The sequence below is a fragment of the Salvelinus namaycush genome, chromosome 41, assembly GCF_016432855.1.
Source record: "Salvelinus namaycush isolate Seneca chromosome 41, SaNama_1.0, whole genome shotgun sequence".
Lineage (NCBI taxonomy): Eukaryota > Metazoa > Chordata > Actinopteri > Salmoniformes > Salmonidae > Salvelinus > Salvelinus namaycush.
The window spans coordinates 10,569,427-10,587,789 of NC_052347.1; the positions used below are offsets into that span (position 1 = coordinate 10,569,427).

General features: G+C 44.0%; 2 protein-coding genes across 2 annotated transcripts in view; one reads left to right on the top strand and one right to left on the bottom strand.

Annotated features, from left to right (window-relative positions):
- Nucleotides 1-2,100: 2,100 nt before the first annotated feature.
- Nucleotides 2,101-6,284, top strand: LOC120034439 (cytochrome c oxidase assembly factor 3 homolog, mitochondrial-like). Its single transcript, XM_038981002.1, has 2 exons — nucleotides 2,101-2,287; nucleotides 5,757-6,284. The coding sequence occupies exons 1-2, from the start codon at nucleotides 2,116-2,118 to the stop codon at nucleotides 5,861-5,863; spliced, it is 279 nt and encodes a 92-aa protein (XP_038836930.1). The 5' UTR covers nucleotides 2,101-2,115; the 3' UTR covers nucleotides 5,864-6,284.
- A 1,409-nt stretch (nucleotides 6,285-7,693) lies between these two features.
- LOC120034331 (serine/threonine-protein kinase WNK4-like) overlaps nucleotides 7,694-18,363 on the bottom strand; it is a 75,296-nt gene continuing 64,626 nt past the window's right edge. The window contains exons 14-21 of the mRNA XM_038980849.1: nucleotides 16,007-16,061; nucleotides 14,114-14,245; nucleotides 12,129-13,024; nucleotides 11,812-11,905; nucleotides 10,759-11,347; nucleotides 9,819-10,024; nucleotides 9,638-9,732; nucleotides 7,694-9,421 (exon numbers count right to left, since the gene is read on the bottom strand). Coding sequence (XP_038836777.1) covers nucleotides 9,419-9,421; nucleotides 9,638-9,732; nucleotides 9,819-10,024; nucleotides 10,759-11,347; nucleotides 11,812-11,905; nucleotides 12,129-13,024; nucleotides 14,114-14,245; nucleotides 16,007-16,061 — 2,070 coding nt within the window. The 3' untranslated portion in view covers nucleotides 7,694-9,418. The remainder of the gene's footprint in view (nucleotides 9,422-9,637; nucleotides 9,733-9,818; nucleotides 10,025-10,758; nucleotides 11,348-11,811; nucleotides 11,906-12,128; nucleotides 13,025-14,113; nucleotides 14,246-16,006; nucleotides 16,062-18,363) is intronic.

Below are 18,363 nucleotides of genomic sequence, written 5' to 3' on the forward strand. Positions count from 1 at the left end.
CGTGTTGCAGCCACAGGCCCACAGGCCGCCGTTCATCAGCCAGCATCTCCCTGGCTGCCACCAGCCGCAGCCCAGGGATCCTCAGCCCCTGTCCCAGTATCTCTGCCACCAGTTGCAGCCAAGGGATCATCAGCCCGTCCCAGTATCTCTGGTACCAGCTGCAGCCCAGGGGCCACCACCTGGCTTTACACTAGGAGTCATCCCTGTTTCAGTTAGGGGGGCTCCACTAGAAGCCAACAACAAGCCCCCACCTACTCCTGATGAGGAGCCATGTTCATCTCTAGCCACTGGCCCTCCACTTGGCCCTGGCTTCCAGACACTAGCTGCCCATGCAGTGCGGTTCCCACTTACCTCAGCACAACGAGACCAGACCAGCTCATTTGGGGATCCCCCACCTGGTCTTGAGTGGGAGCCTACCATGGCTTCCTCCACGGGGGCCGCTTCAGCCTCCAGTCCTCACCAGCAAGGTCCTCTCCGATCCTGTGGGGGAGCCTCCGCCTGCTCCTCGTTGGAGACCATCAGCAACGCTTCCTGAGAGGCCAGAGCTCAACCCTGTCTTCTGGGCCTTTCCGTCCTTTCCCCTGCAACCTCCGCTAGTCCCTGCCTGTGAGGTCCACCCTGGCTCCGTCTGGGAGCTCCAATCTGCCAGTTGTCGAGAACCATCTGCAGCTCTAGCCCAGGGTCCACAGTCACACCCTATCTGGGGAGCTCTGCTGCCTTCTCTGGAGAACAAGTCTGTCCCTGCTTTGAGACCTCAGCTCAACCCGATTATCAGCTCACATCTGCCTCCTGACCCTAAGACTCAGTTTCCCCTCATCTGGAGGTCGCTGCCTGATCAGGTTGGGGAGTCTCCGCCAGAGCCGTAGCCCTTTTACGCTGTCCACCATAGAGCTACTGCCTGCCGCTGCTCTAGGGGTCAAGCCAGCTCCTGCCAATAGAGTCCAGAGCGCTCCCTCCTTCGAGTCTCAGACTGTGTCAGCCCCAGAGACTCAGAACCCTTCCCATCATTTAAGTACTGGACTGAAGTTGATTAGCTATTGGTGGTTATACTAGCCAGGCCCTTTGCTAATGGAGTGGCTAGACACCCCTAGACATCTGGTCTCATGTTAGTTAAGTTTGGATATGATATGTAAGTAAAAGTTAAGTAAGAGTTAAGATAATCAAGTTTAAGTATTGAGCCTTTCTTAGGAGTGAATTAACATAGTGAATTCAGGGGCGGCTGTACAAAAGGCTGTGAAGTATTTGTAGTTAATCATATCAGTAATGTTAGTTCATAATATCAGAGCTGTAGCCATTCTGGGCGATCTACAGCTCAGAGAAGAAGATCAGCTCTAGAGTAGATAAGTGAGAGAAAGTTACAGCCATCCTTGTGTTTTCCCACCAATTAGATATCATTGTGTTAGCCAAGGCCAATGTGCTTCCTTGTTAATATACAACACACACACACACTTTGGTTAAAGCAAGTTGCCAGACCGCTATGTGCCTTAGCCCATTCATACTACATACACTGTGTGGTGCTGTTTCGTGCTGGTGCATCTTCAGCATTATTAAACCACCTCAACTGTAATCCTACCTGTCTGTCATCTGTGCCCTTACCAGCACACAGGAACGGACACACAAACCTAACCTAAAGAATATACAGTCCACCAAGTCCTCACTTGCAATTATTTATTTAACCTTGAAAATTATTGAGGATGAATTAAATTGATAACATGATGACAATAACTAGCCTATATCACCCTGCAAATCATTACCCAAAAGTTTGGAAGTATTTGCAAAGCATTTTGCTGCACCCATAATAAAATCTGCTAAACATGTGTATGTGACCAATAAAATCTGATTTGATTTTGAAGACAAAGTTTAGATATTAAAATGATATTATTCTGAACTGTGAATGGTTGGAGTAAAGTCTACTTTCCACTAATTGGTGATCTGCGCAGCGCGACTGCAATAAAAACGTGCTGGAACGCAGCCAGAATGTGTGGTCTTTGTAGGCTACTCCAAAACGATAGAGGGCGGAAATGCACCAGTTGTTGGGCTGTCATGTACAGTCACAAACCAAAGAACGTAAAAAAAAACGTACGTCACTTCTATCAGACACATAACAACACTGAAATGGCGGCTGAAGGAGTTGGAGAGACCGCTTCTAAGGAGCAACTTACAGCGGCACAGAAACAAGTTCTCAGGAAAAGACAAGATCTCGACTATTGGAAGAAAAACGCGCTAAAAATACGTAGTCGCAACCGCATAACTGGACTAGCTATCGGGGCGTTTGTCATCGGCATGTGTATCCTTCCATCTAGGGTGTCATGCATATCTCAGTCGTTACTACTGTTCCAGCTGGATGATAGCGGTTATTACTTAGGTAGTGTAAAGCGTAGCACATATAATTTGTCAAACATTTACTTGACAATACTTCCTCAATTCCTGACTTGGAAGACAACGCATGTCTTCTAAATTTCCTTGGCAAGTTGCAAGTGGGTTGTTTAAGCAATAAGGTCCGAAGAGGTGTGGTATATGGCCAATATACCACGGCTAAGGTGCCTGGACACAGCCCTTAGCCGTGGTATATTGGCCATATATCACAAACCCTTATTGCTATTATAAACTGGTTACCAACGTAATTAGAGCAGTAAAAATACATGTTCTGTCATACCTGTCTGATATACCGCGGCTGTCAGCCAATCAGCATTCAGGGTTTGAACCACCCAGTTTATAATTACATTTAGAATATGCTCTGTTATGTACATTTTTGTTCTCCATGAAGTAAAGCAAAAATGTGTACACTACCATCTTGTCTACTTCAAATCTTCTCATTGACGGTCCTTGCAATCCGGATTCCTTGGGATGTCACCACCCCCCATTGAAGTTAATGTAAAGGGTAGGGACATCCTAAGGACCCAAGTTAGCACTAACACTCATTGATCGAGACAGGTGAGTGTCAGAGAGGAAGAGGTGAAGCAAGATGGATAACTGGGCCCAAATCTGTCTTCTCCAGCAGGTGGTGTTTTCCTTTTTTTCTGCTGACTACCTGAGGAGTTTTTGTATGGAGGTCAATGTGTGTTGAATTTGGTTAACAAAACGTGTAGTGGCTTATTTGCTACTTCTGGCTCATTGAATAAAGGTTTTGTAAAGCATAGGTTGGTACGAGTGTACTGATAGAAGGAGGACATCCCGGCAACTTAGATTAAAAACACTATATCGGAGTTGTACCTGTTGTTCACTTGCATATGCCCTCTTATTGGCTAAAATGGGCCCACCTGATTTGCCGCCTCCTGCCTGCCTTTAATTTTTTTGCGGCCACTGAGCATCTGGTCAATATATTGCAGGGGCGCAACTTTCACTTGGGAAGGGGGGGCACATACTGAAATTGCATTTTTGTCCCCCAGTTTTATCATTGAAATGTGATACAGAACAAAGCAATGGTGTGCTTTAGGACCATGCGGACGCCTCCGTGCGGTCAGGTAGGCTGTTTGGAGTGTGTATCCCACTGGATAAAAAAATATAATAATTGTCCCCGCCACTTCTAAAACCAAAGTTGCGACCCTGATATAGGGCCTTTGGGGTGGACACCCAGCTGTCTCAATCAATGAGAGAAGATTTGAAATAGACAAGATGACAGCATACACATTGTTGGATTACTTAAAAACAATTATTTTATAAATTCTAACAAGCCACCTGCATCTAGCCATTGACGTTTAGAAGACATGCGCTGTCTTCCAAGTCAGGAATTGAGGAAGTATCGGAAAGTAGGTTGGTAGAAAAATGGGCTTCCTTGTGGGCTTTAATGGGCTTTAAATTAAAAAATTTCATTGGTAGTACAGGTGCACCCGATTTAAAGTTAGGATCATAACATTTAGAAGCACCAGAATGTTTTTTTCTATTGATTCTATTGTACCTATATTAATTTCTAGCTACTTTTGAGCCCTATAAACTATAAAGACATTTGTTTGTTATAAAAAGCTAAAATGTTGATACAAAAACCTGTCATTGAAATTAGTCATTTGTGGAATATTAGGTTTCTACATTGTGTGAAAGCACTACCTATTGAGGTACATTTAGTGGTGGAAAAAGTACCCAATTGTCATACTTGAGTAAAAGTAAAGAAAATGACTCAAGTGAAAGTCACCCAGTAAAATATACTTGTGTAAAAGTCTAAAAGTATTGAGTTTTAAATATACTTAAGTATGAAAAGTAAATGTAATTGCTAAAATATACTTAAGTATCAAAAGTATAAATCATTTTAGATTCCTTATATTATATTGTTTTTTAAATTTACGGATAGTCAGAGGCACACTCCTACACTTAGACATCATTTACAAATTAAGCATTTGTGTTTAGTGAGTCCGCTAGATCAGAGGCAGTAGAGGTGACCAGGGATGTTCTCTTGATAAGTGTGTGAATTGGAATAAGCATTCAAAATGTAAGTACTTTTGAGTGTCATGGAAAATGTATGGAGTAAAAAGTACAAGTTGTCAAAAATATAAACAGTGAAGTACAGATACCAACAAAAAAAACTTAAGCAGTACTTTAAAGTATTTTTACTTAAGTACTTTACACCACTGGGTACATTACATTGAAAATTGTACACTGTCTCTAATAGCGAACTGGTTTATGAATGTATAGTCAATTCATGACATTCGCAATCCATTACATTTTTCTCAGTAGTAATGGTGCAGTCATGACAGTAACGAATCTACACCCACTTTTATCTCTAGGGCACTTATACAACGGTACAGCGAAGCTTAATCATTACAACAATTATTGTCTGTGTGATTATTTTTCTAGGTGCACGGTGCTCCCAAAATAAAATGGCAGGTCGCACAACAAAATATTTAGGAGCATATGCAACCAAAATGGTTGCACTTTATATCCCTGGTCGAAAATGATCTGGTCTATGCTTTACATGATCTAAGTAACACCTTTCAGCCATTTGTAACAGTGGCAATGGTCTGCCTAGGCAATATTTTTCAGATCTAATAACTAGCTAGCTGCTAACGTTAGCATGTCATGGTCACCAAATAGGTTCCTAGCTAGTTTGTGTGTGGTGTGTGTGTCTTATCATTTCTCACTGCTCTAAAAGGATCCACAGCACTCAATATGGTGCTGTAATGAAAACCACAACTCTCAGAAATATACTGAAATGCTCTTTGAGAGGAAAAAGGCAAAGGTTACTCCTGCCTGTGTAACAGTATAATTTTAAACCGTCCCCTCGCCCCGACCTCGGGCGCGAACCAGGGACCTTCTGCACACATCAACAACGGTCGCCCACGAAGCGTCGTTACCCATCGATCCACAAAAGCCGCGGCCCTTGCAGAGCAAGGGGCAACCCTACTTAATGTCTCAGAGCAAGTGACGTAACTGATTGAAATGCTACTAGCGCGCACCCGCTAACTAGCTAGCCATTTCACATCCGTTACACTCACCCCCCTTTCAACCTCCTCCTTTTCCGCAGCAACCAGTGATCCGGGTCAACAGCATCAATGTAACAGTATAACTTTAAACCGTCCCCTCGCCCCGACCTCGGGCGCGAACCAGGGACCTTCTGCACACATCAACAACGGTCGCCCACGAAGCGTCGTTACCCATCGATCCACAAAAGCCGCGGCCCTTGCAGAGCAAGGGGCAACCCTACTTAATGTCTCAGAGCAAGTGACGTAACTGATTGAAATGCTACTAGCGCGCACCCGCTAACTAGCTAGCCATTTCACATCCGTTACACCTGTTTTGTGACCTTAACCATTTCTTGTCTTCAGTCAGCTACACTATCCTCTCAGTGAAGCAGGAGAGGATCATGGAGGACATTGATAACGAGGCAAAGATAAATTACATCAGAGGCCCCAGGACCGGGACCAACTCTTAAGGATGTTCCCAGCTCCCTCACCTGCACAGGAACAGTGGAAGCTGAGCTCACACTGGACTGGACTGTCAATCTGCCATATGCAACTGTGGCCAAAAGATACACACTTGTTTTTGAAAGGTGGAGGCTCCCATCAATTTCTGTTATTTCAATATGCATTGTAGAGATAGATGTAACCATGCACATGCTCTAGACCTGGATACCCTGCAAACTGGTTTCTGAATATAATATAACTTGTTATATAATAAGAAGTTGTTTAAGAATATTACATTGTTTGTGTATTGTGCAACTAATTGGCCTCGTAATATAGGAGAAAGCTTACGTGTTGGGCTATTCCGTGATATTTGGATGTTGTTATAGAATGAAATGAAACGTAAAGCTGCAATCAGATGATTCGTGTGTAATAAATTGTTTACTTACTTGACGGTGTATCCGTTTTGAGTTTTCAAAGTCAATGCGTGATGATTTTGGACATCAACCTACAGGGAAAGAAAACTCAAAACAGTGCATGATGTTGAATAGTCATTTATTAGCAATATTTACAAATATGATTTAGGAAACAATCACGCTTGGAAGGTAAAAAAAAAAATGTTAAAGGCACAGAATCTGCATGGCAGTATGTTTTCTAGAAACATGATTGACAACAAAATAGATTTCATTGTATATTTACTGTTGATGTCTTGATTTAGAAGAACACAATCTGAGTAATATATTTCATGTGTTCTACTGCAATCGTTCCCCATGTGCATACTTTAAGGCAAATAGCTCAGAATTCTTCACAGCTTCAGTTCTTTGTCATGAATCAAATAATTACCAACATTAAATGCATAGGCACGCATACCGATTTAAAATATATAACTATAATCTTTACCCCGCTATTATTTATAGGGTGAAATGTTGTTCAATAGCAATAGTGAATGACCCCTATGGAAAGTGCATTGTATCAATCCATAGCTTAAGAAGATAAAATACGTTTTTAAAGCATAAGCGTCCACTCTATGCTTAAAAAATGAAGGCTGATAAGTGACACCCAGTATCTTTACTACTAGGCCATAGAGAGTGAGTAACAAATGAACAACGTGTAGTATATTATAAGACCTGGAGTGTTTGTATACTGAACAAAAATATAAATGTAACATGCAACAGTTTCAAAGATTTTACTGGTTTACAGTTCATATAAGGAAATCAGTCAATTCAAATAAATTCATTAGATCCTAATCTATGGATTTCATATGACAGGGAATACAGATATGCATCGGTTGGTCACAGATACCTTAACAAAAAATGGGTCTCACAGCGGGCCTCACGATCTCGTCACGGTATTTCTGTGCATTCAAATTGCCATCGATAAAATGCAATTGTGTTCGTTGTCCATAGCTTATGCCTGCCCATACCATAACCCAACCGCCACCATGGGACACTCTGTTCACAATGTTGTAATCAGCAAACCACTCACCCCACAACGCCATACACGTGGTAGGTGGTTGTGAGGCTGGTTGGATGTACTGCCACATTCTCTAAAACGAAGTTGGAGTCGGTTTATGGCAGAGAAATGAACGTTCAATTCTCTGGCAACAGGTCTGGTGGACATTCTTGCAGTCAGCATGCTAATTGCACATGCCTTCAAAACTTGAGACATCTGTAGCATTGTGTTGTGTGACAAAACTGCACATTTTAGAGTGGCCTCTTATTGATCCCAGCACAAGGTGCACCTGTGTAATGACCATGCTGTTTAATCAGCTTCTTGATATGCCACACCTGTCAGGAGGATTGATTATCTTGGCAAAGGAGAAATGCTCACTCACCGGGATGTAAACAAATGTAATTTTAGAGAAGCAGGCTTTTGTGCATATGGAACATTTCTGGGATCTTTTACTTCAGCTCATGAAACCAACACTTTACATGTTGCGTTTATATTTTTGTTCAGTGTACGTTCAATAAAGTGACATTTAGTTTTTCATGCACCGTGTGTGATTTGTGTTGCTTCATGAACATTTGTTCACACCAAACACAGTTGTGATGTTTTGCTGATACTTGCAGGCAGCTTGGATTGACTCTTATTTAGGTGTATTTGTTTTAGTTCACCCGGCACACCAACTAAGCGGAGCTGCAAAATAGAAAACTGCTGACCTGACTTGCCGGTCAATACATTAGATGCATATTTGTTCATCCCATTCCTTACGCAATATTGCAAACCCTTCTAATACCAACTTGAAACAATATTACAAACCCTACAAATGCACTGTTTTGAAGGCAATGATTACATCTCATCCTGCTAAAGCTATCTTATCTCCTGATTCATAACATCTGGACAGTAAAACACTGTCTAGCTAGGGCTGGATTTGATCCATATCGCCGAAGTATCGCAAATGTTTGAGCAGACATATGCAGCGTTTACCGTGAATGCAGTCTCCGCGACCGCAGGAACATTGCCTTTAGTTGTCAATTTCAACATTAAGCAGATCTTCAGCACTTCGGATTGAATAGGGTCATATTGTATTAAGGGGAGTTTCTGCTTGCAGCAGTTGGATGACGAGGTGCAGGAGAGAGCAGGGCTTCTGGGACGTGTGTTTTCCAGGACTAGCACAGGCAGTAACCGCATAAGAGCACACGCAGAAACACACACACAATTAGCCTTCCTATGCTCACTTTGACCTGATGCTACACACAGCTATATAAGCTTAGCATCCTTAAGATCGGGAGGGGGACTTCCTTGGCTTGGTGTCACAATACTAACTCATGGTATTGCACATGGACCAGATGGCAGATAGGATGCTTTGGTGCTCTGACAATGGGATCCTTATCCATCGTCGTTAGGAGTGTTTAGTGAGGCCCATCATGTGGATGACCATGGCCTTTTCTCATTTGGGAAAAACTCTGTCCTCCAACCTCTCCTTTGTCCTCTCTCCTCCGTGACTCAGAAACTGATAAGTGGTCGAGGCGAACAGAAGTGTTCTTCCTCCTTGTTAGCTATCTTTCATAGATGATAGTCATGTGTGTCCTACCGGAGTCCTTCATGAAAGAATTTATAAATCTGCCACACCCCCTTTGAATCAGCTTTTGTTTTGTTGATGGAGAAAAGCATGCACATATTTACAAACAATATGCTAGTTATAGTTGTATCTATAAAATGTATTGAACAACTAACTTCATTTGTTTTTATCACTCAACAAATTTATTTTGGGATCCATCCCTGTAAACGTCATTTGCCTGAGTGGAGAAAAAGTCTAATTTCTTACAAGCCCATTTTCGTCCTCGTTCACTCTCTTTGCTACCTCTCTTCAATTACCTTTTTCAAAAGGAGGCGAGAGAGGACAGAGGAAAGAGGACGCAGGAGTTGAGCAAATCCAATTGAGAAAAGGCCCATGTCTTCTGGCCATCCGGTTTCCCCATCCCAAGGCTCAGGCTGGGAGCTATCTGTTCAGCACTGGGCTGGGCAACTTATTGGTCATCATTGGGCTCCCTCTCTTCCTGGTTGGTGGTTGGGAGGGGAGGCGGCTGGCCACAGTATCACCTGCCCCCACCCCCAATCCTCCGGATCACACAGGGAGACGCGTCTCACTAGTAGTAGAGAGGTTAGAGGTCAGAGGGCGTAGTGTGTTCACCAAGTAACCAAGCAGGTTAACAAAGAAAAATCAAGGTGACTACGTTAACATATTATTTTCATCACTGCACAGGTTTTTAGAAGAATTACACCTGTCAAAATGTTCTATGTTATTATTCAGACTGACAAGGTCAGGGTTCAGGGATCATGGGTCAGACAGCGTGCTTGCTCACCATCCGGTTGTAGTCGGGGGCAAAGGTCACCCCTTTACTGGACCTCTCCTGAGAGCCACTGCTGCTGCCACTGACTGAGTTTTTACGCATGATCCCTGTGTTTGTAAGACATGGAGGGAATAGCTAAGTCATAACGAACTCCCAACCAGACAGCAACATAACTACTACAATACCAACTGACCTGCAGGGGGCAGTATATCCAGTCTCTGCAGGCTGTTCCTACGCAACCCGGGGTAGTTGCCGCTCTTGGAGAGACGCCTCTGGCGGTTGTTGAGCATGGCGGCAGGGGACACGATGCCAGGGGGAGGCACCTTTCCCATCCGCTCATAAAGCGCCTCAATCTCCCTCTTCTGAGTGAGCTGGAGGGCCTGCACCTCTGACAGGTGCCTGAAAGAGAGGAAGGGAGGAAGGACAGAGAGGGGGAGGGGAGAAGAAGAAAGAGGAGGAGGGAATACAAGAGAGAGTGAATGGGACAGGGAAAGAGTTGAGAAAGGAGGAGAAGATGGTCAAGGTCAGGGGCAAGAAGAGTTTTATTAAGTTAGCTTGAATTGGTGTTTGTGTTTTCACAGTCAGGTCAGGAATTTGGAAGATCATTTTGGTTTAATGACCATTTAGTGTTGACAAACCAAGTTATAAGAATGTTCAAAACCTTATGTCATGCTCTAATGATGACAGTGGAGGCTGGTGGGAGGAGCTATAGGAGGACAGCCTCATTGTAATAACTGGAATGGAATAAATGGAACGGTATCAAACATATGGAAACCGCATGTTTGACTCCGTTCCATTGATTCCATTTCAACCATTTCAACCATTACAATGAGCCCATCCTCCTATAGCTCCTCCCACCAGCCTCCACTGAATGACGATTCGTATGACCTTATTACACATGTTGATGTCAACAGTTCTTAGAAGTCTTTTTAATTCAACTAGAGTGATAAAGACACACTTCTATTTCCTATCAACAGTGTGGCCATAACTCGTTTGTTTTGTTTTGGAGGACTGGGGAGGAACCGGTGACCTTGATTGGTGGAACAACGTTTTCTACTTTGACTGTGTGTTTGTTCACAACCTGAGACTTAACTTCAAAAACAGAAATGGTGCGCCTCCTCTCCTCCACTCACCTGTCCCTGAGTTCCTGTAGCTCCTCGCACATATTCTCGTCCTCGCTCTCTGTCTCGTCACTGCTGACATACGAGGCGCTGCGTGTGTAGCTCATCCAGGGCTGGTTCAGGTTGCTCCCGCTGAACTGGGGGCTCCCCGCTGTACCCTCCCACAGGCTCAGGCTCAGCCTCCGGCCCCCCCTTCTCCTCAGCTCCTCCTCCTCCTCCTTCTCTCCCTCCTTTTGCTCCTTGTCTGGCTCCTTTTCTGGCTCCTCCTCACTCTCCTGCTTGTCCTCCTGCTCTGTCTGCTTAGGGCCTACAGTCAAGGACTGGGCAATGTCTAGGTTACACAGGGGCCCACCGGGGGATCGCTGGGGAGGGGACACGGTTACGGTGCTAACGCTGCTTTCTGATTCGCCCCCCTGCTCCTCGGTGCTGGTATCAGATTCACTGTCCCGGGTGGAAGGGCTGGTGCTAACGGTGACTGTGGGCGGGGTTTGGTGTTGTGGGTGGGTTTGGGGAGGATCCTGGGCGGGGCTAGCGGAGGCTGCAGGGATCTCTCTGCTGGGTGTGACCTGGAAACGGCCGACGGTAACTGTAGGCTTTTTCTCTGTTGGAGAGAGAGAGAGAAGAGAGCGGGGGGAGAGCGAGATTTATGTCACGTTACGTAATTGACACCCATTATAATGGTGTCTAGAAAGAGTCATTGACATCAAGCCAGCCTACTCATCTACACAACAAAGTATTTCTCATCAAAGTTCATACTACAGGTTGGGCACTTGGGGGGCAGACTTAACTGTACAATGATTTAAGTCATGTTGCTTGAGAGAGTACCTTGGGGTCATACAAGTACACAGTAAAAAGTGAATTGATAAATTAATGATCCACAGTATCGTATATTAAGTTGCCATGGACACAGCAGGTGCAAAAATGCAATGTGGTTTTTCCTGACATATCGGCTACCTTAGAAACAGACAGTGCTTTAAAAATGAATTGACGTGATTGACTATTATTAGCTCATCATGCCAAATGCATACACAATAAAAAGGTGTATGGCATGGAGAGAGAGCTTACCCTCAGAGATAGGTGACAGTCTGTTTTTGGCAGCATTTGCTCCCGACTCTGACACCACCAGGGGTGAAGAGGTTCTTAGCTTGGGTGAAGACACCTGAAGGGTAAAATAACAACAACATTTTTTCAGCTTTACCAGCTCAGTACTGTAATAATACACTATGCCAGAACATGTTACAGGCGTGTCTAATCTATACAACACTGTAGAGGAACAGGTTTGAGGTTTTAAAGGTAAGGCAACACAGGTTGAAGCAAATTCATATCCTACTGTATACGCTTCATCTTCATGTATATGAGCACATATTTATTAAGTGACTTACGGTGCTCTGTGGGCTGGCTGGAGCGGAGGAGGAGGGGGAGCTAGTGATAGAGGTGGAGGCTGAGCTGTCTGTCTGCTCCTGGAACCCCACCCTGGGCCCCAGCTGGCAATACATCTGTGGACTCGCCCTGGATCCTGGAGGAGAGAGGCTGGAGCCAGCTTGCCTGAAAGCAGTCCCATCCACTAGCCCGCCAGGCTGGGGTAACCCTGGGGCTATGTTGGCTTTCAACAGGCCCTGTTGGTGCAGAGCCTGGGTGTCTGCATACTGCTGGCACATGTCCAGATACTGGCCTGCTGTTATCTGGCCCTGGGGTTGGTAGGGGCCCTCCCCTGGCATCAGCTGGGGAGGGCCAAACATGGAGGGGTGGTAGGAGCCAGACTGGGCTGGGTTCAGACCGCTGGGCATGGAGGTGGGGGGCATGAAGGACTGGGCGACGCTCATGGCCAGGGACAACACGTTGGCCAGGGAAAAGAGGGGCTGGTTGTGGCTGTTGGGGGGCCACATGCCTGGGTTATGCTGCTGTTGGGCTGAAGGGGTGGGCTGGGGGGTACTGCCCACTACCTCACCCTTCAGAGGTAATGTTTCACCCCCCTGCTGCTGCCCTGGGGTGGCCGGCTTGGCCGGGGAGGAGGAAGGGGATGGGGAAGAGGAGGAGAGGTTGGAGTTGCTTAGGACCCGGTGGAGGGTCTCGGGGGTGAGGGGGGCGCTGGTGGGCTTTGAGGAGGTCTGGGTGACAGGGTAAGGGAAAGGGAAGTGGGTGTTGGGGACATAGGGGGGCTTGGGGTACTGCTGGGGCAGGGGAAGCAGCTGATTGAGGGGCATCACGGGGGGCACGGCCTTGGGGTGCGAATACTGGGGGTAATGGGAAGCAGGCGGGTGGAAGGTCTGGGAAGAACCTGGAAGACACATAAGGAATATTGGGGTTAGACTCATAAGCAGGGGAACAATCTGACTTATGACTGGTTGAATGGGTTCCATCCACAAACAGAATAAAGACCTGTTCTAAAGAGTTTATGTTACGTAGACAGCATTCCCTTCTGCCTAGCACCACATATAAAGTAACCAATCAGTTATTTACAACATAAATCAAACTGGACCACCTGAGGAAAGACCTACTTTCACTCAGATACAGATACAGTGACACAGTATTGGTTACATATGCTTTTCCTCTCACAAATGTAGATACTTCCTTCCTTTTTCAATCTTACCAGTGGACAGAGACATCATTCTGCAGCACAACTTCAGCTCAGTTAAACACAGGTTCCCATGAAATCAAGGCATGTCAGTCAAAAGGAAATTTGACTCGCCCAGAGTGTCAAAAGTAATTACAGACCACAAAAATAAACAAAAGCTAAAACGTGTCAATGATGAATGGATTATGTAACTCACTTAACTCCTCTTTCACATTGCAGAATAAGAGAGGGAATTTAGGCCTGAACCGTCCCCCCTCTGGGTGGTTGAGGTAAATACCCAGGGGACCCTGCTCTGGGGCAAACTCAGACTCTGAGGTGCCTGAGAGGAGGAAGTGACGCACAGTGCTAGCTGATAGCATTCCGCTCTACAGCAAACCTGAACACTAGAGGTGAGTGGGTGTGTCTGAGTGGGGATACCAGTTCTTCGAATAACCTTATGCCCATATAGAGTATCACATGTTTTGTCTCCAATTGCCAGAAGGCCTATTGGTTCTAATGGAAACCTTCTTCTGCCTATCTCAATGCCCGATTGGTAAACAAAAATATACTTTGGCAATATCAAAGTATATCAATACCGCTACTCAGACTACTACTGTAATAAGCATTCAAAGTCTGATGTCCGAGGAGGAAAAAACAGTGTTTGTTGCTTGCAGTAACTTTTTTGTTATTGTAGCATCCCAAACTGACATGGCAGTTTCACCTATTAAGGATTCCAGCTATAAATTAAAGGTTTTTGTTTCTGTGGTTGATGGTGAGCAGGCAGACAGTCTGGGGTTGGAGTGTGGTACGTACTTGACGTGGTCTGGAAGGACTGAGAGCGGAGGGGACGAACAGAAGGGACTGCCTTTGGGTCGATGTAGAAGTCTCCAACAGGCGCCACAGGAGACGAGCATCGGAGCTGAGCAACGCTGCCCTCAGCAAAGTCTGGCCCAGAGACACAAATAAACCCTTAAACATGCGCAGATACACCAAAGTGACATTGATCATACCGTATCGATGTGTTTGTGGGGACTGATGACACATCTATATGTGATGGCCGTCACTGTGCTGCTTCGGTTACCAATTCATCTCAGTTGATTGATTGATTGGTTTTATTAGCCGGTTTAAAAAGTACATATACACAGAGTACATACATTTACAAACGTGACAGGGATAGCGCAATAAAGTCAGATAATTATTTCCATTATGTTCCCTAAAGTACAACATTATAGTTACAGACATACAGTGCCTATAGAAAGTCTACATCCCCCTTGGATTTCTTCACATTCTATTGTGTTACAAAGTGGGATTAAAATGGATTTTATTGTCATTTTTTGTCAACGATCTACACAAAATACTCTGTATTGTCAAAGTGGGAAAAAAATTCTAACATTTGTCAAAGATTCATGAAATATAAAACACTCATATTCCTTGATTAGTATACACTCCCCTGAGAGTTGCTACATGTTAGAAACACCTTTGGCGCTGATTACAACTGTGAGTCTTCATGGGTAAGTCTCATAAGAGCTTTGCACATGTAACAGTATAGCTTCCGTCCCTCTCCTCGCCCCTACCTGGGCTCGAACCAGGGACTCTCTGCACACATCAACAACTGACACCCACGAAGCATCGTTACCCATCGCTCCACCTTGCAGAGCAAGGGGAACAACTACTTCAAGGTCTCAGAGCGGGTGACGTCACCGATTGAAACGCTATTAGCGCACACCCCACTAACTAGCTAGCCATTTCACATCGGTTACACACACATGGATTGTGAAATATTTGCCAATTATTATTTTAAAAATTCTTCAAGCTCTGTCAAGGGTGTTGGGGATCATGGCTAGACAGCAATGTTCAAGTCTTTGTATCAATTTTCAAGCAGATTTAAGTCAAAACTGTAACTTGGCCACTCCATTTCTTTCATCCATCTTTGCTGATGTCAAGCATACCCATACCATGATGCAGCCACCACCATACTTGAAAATAAGGAGGCAGTTACTCAGTGATGTGTTGTGTTGGATATGCCCCAAACATAAGGCTTTGCATTTAGGCCAAAAATTATAGTCCTTTGCTGTGTTCTTTTTTGCAGTATTACTTTAGTGCCTCGTTGCATACATCTACATGTTTTGGAATATTTGTATTCTGTATATTTGTATTCTTCTTTTCACTCTGTCATTTAGGTCATTATTGTACTACAATGTTGTTGATCCATCTTCAGTCTTCTCCCAACGCAGCCATTGAACTGTAGGTGTAGCTGTAAAATCATCAACGTCTGATTTGTTATTGTTACCCATCCACCAATCACTGCCCTTCTTTATGAGGTGTTCGAAAAGCTCCCTGGTCTTTGTAGTTGAATCTGTGGTTGAAATTCAATAGTTGACTGAGGGACCTTACAGATGTTGTACGTACGGGGGACAGAGGAATGGCTAGTCTAAACTAAGGGGGTAAATACTTATGCAACAAATATATTTTAGTTATTAACCTTTTACTAATTTGTAAAAATTTGCAGAATTTTCTTTTCACTTTGACATTATGGACTATTTTGTGTATATCAATGACAAAAAAATAAAATTATATCTATTTCAATCCCACTTTGTAACACAACAAAATGTGAAAGAAGTTCAAGGGGGTGCAGACTTTCTATAGGCACTATAGAAACATACATCTATACATATATTGCACACGCACACAGGGAATCTTCCTTACCGGGCAAAGATGAAGAGGAATGTGTCCTTTCCAGTCCATGCGCGTGTAAGTTTGGCTGAAATACAATCACAAAGCAAGTCAACCAATCAACCGTTAAAATCACTCCATGTCATATGCTGTCTTGCTGCAGAGGATTGCCATGCACTTGTTTTTGTTGTTAAGTTGTTATAAAGATCAGGGGCAAATAACCCAGGGCCTTGAAGTTGTTGTTCATTGTAAGTGGGACCAACAAGTGCACAACTTACAAAACAACAACTGACAAAGCCAACCATCTGTTTCAGGGGTGCATATCTCTGGTCCTTGAGTTCTACAGTCGTGCTGATGAGATTTTTCACCAGGCAGTTGATTGATGTTACTGATTAGCTGGAGAGTGCAAATACCTCCTTTCCCAGGTAGAAATCAGTCCCATTGTTGAATTCAAGACGAAAATCAGGACTGTGGCCCTCAAGGACTGGAGGTGTGCACCACTTACAGTTGAAGTTTGAAGTTTACATACACCTTAGCCAAATAGATTTAAACTCAGTTTTTCACAATTCCTGACATTTAATCCTTGTAAAAATTCCCTGTCTTAGGTCAGTTAGGATCACCACTTTAGAGAGAGAGAATGATTTATTTCAGCTTTTATTTCCTTCATCACATTCCCAGTGGGTCAGAAGTTTACATACACTCAACTCGTATTTGGTAGCATTGCCTTTAAATTGTTTAACTTGGGTCAAACATTTCGGGTAGCCTTCCACAAGCTTCCCACAATATGTTGGGTGAATTTTGGCCGATTCCTCCTGACTGAGCTGGTGTAACTGAGTCAGGTTTGTAGGCCTCCTGGCTCGCATACAAATTTTCTATAGGATTGAGGTCAGGGCTTTGTGATGGCCACTCCAATACCTTGACTTTGTTGTCCTTAAGCCATTTTGCCACAACTTTGGAAGTATGCTTGGGGTCATTATCCATTTGGAAGACCCATTTGCGACCAAGCTTTAACTTCCTGACTGATGTCTTGAGATGTTGCTTCAATATATCCACATAATTTTCCTTCCTCATGTTGCCATCTATTTTGTGAAGTGCACCAGTCCCTCCTGCAGCAAAGCATCCCCACAACATGATGCTGCCACCCCCGTGCTTCATGGTTGGGATGGTGTTCTTCGGATTGCAAGCCTCCCCCTTTTTCCTCCTAACATAACGATTGTCATTATGGCCAAACAGTTCTATTTTTGTTTCATCAGACCAGAGGACATTTCTCCAAAAAGTACGATCTTTGTCCCCATGTGCAGTTGCAAACCGTAGTCTGGCTTTTTTATGGCGGTTTTGGAGCAGTGGCTTCTTCCTTGCTGAGCAGCCTTCAGGTTATGTCGATATAGGACACGTTTTACTGTGGATATAGATACTTTTGTACCTGTTTCCTCCAGCATCTTCACAAGGTCCTTTGCTGTTGTTCTGGGATTGATTTGCACCTTTCGCACCAAAGTAGGTTCACCTCTAGGAGACAGAACACGTCTCCTTCCTGAGCGGTATGATGGCTGCGTGGTCCCATGGTGTTTATACTTGCGTACTATTGTTTGTACAGATGATCGTGGTACCTTCAGGCGTTTGGAAATTGCTCCCAAGGATGAACCAGACTTGTGGAGGTCTACAATTCTTTTTCTGAGGTCTTGGCTGATTTCTTTTGATTTTCCCATGATGTCAAGCAAAGAGGCACTGAGTTTGAAGGTAGGTCTTGAAATACATCCACAGGTACACCTCCTATTGACTCAAATGATGTCAAATAGCCTATCAGAAGCTTCTAAAGCCATGACATCATTTTCTGGAATTTTCCAAGCTGTTTAAAGGCACAGTCAACTTTGTGTATGTAAAAGTTTAGTATGTAAACTTCTGACCCACTGGAATTGTGATACAGTGAATTATAAGTGAAATAATCTGTGTGTAAACAATTGTTGGAAAAATGACTTGTGTCATGCACAAAGTAGATGTCCTAACCGACTTGCCAAAACTATAGTTTGCTACAAGAAATTTGTGGAGTGGTTGAATAACGAGTTTTATTGTCACCAACCTAAGTGTCTGTAAACTTCCGACTTCAACTCTATATATACTGAACAAAAATATAAATGCAACATGTAAAGTGTTATTCCCATTTCCATGAGCTGAAATAAAAAATCCCAGAATTGTTCCAAATGCACAAAAAGCTTATTTTTCTAAAGTGTTGTGCACAAATTTGTTCATTTCCCTGTTAGTGAGCATTTCTCCTTTGCCAATATAATCCATCCACCTGACAGGTGTGGCCTATCAAGAAGCTGATTAAACAGCATGATCATTACACACACCTTGTGCTGGGGACATTAAAAGGCCACTCTATAATTTTCAGT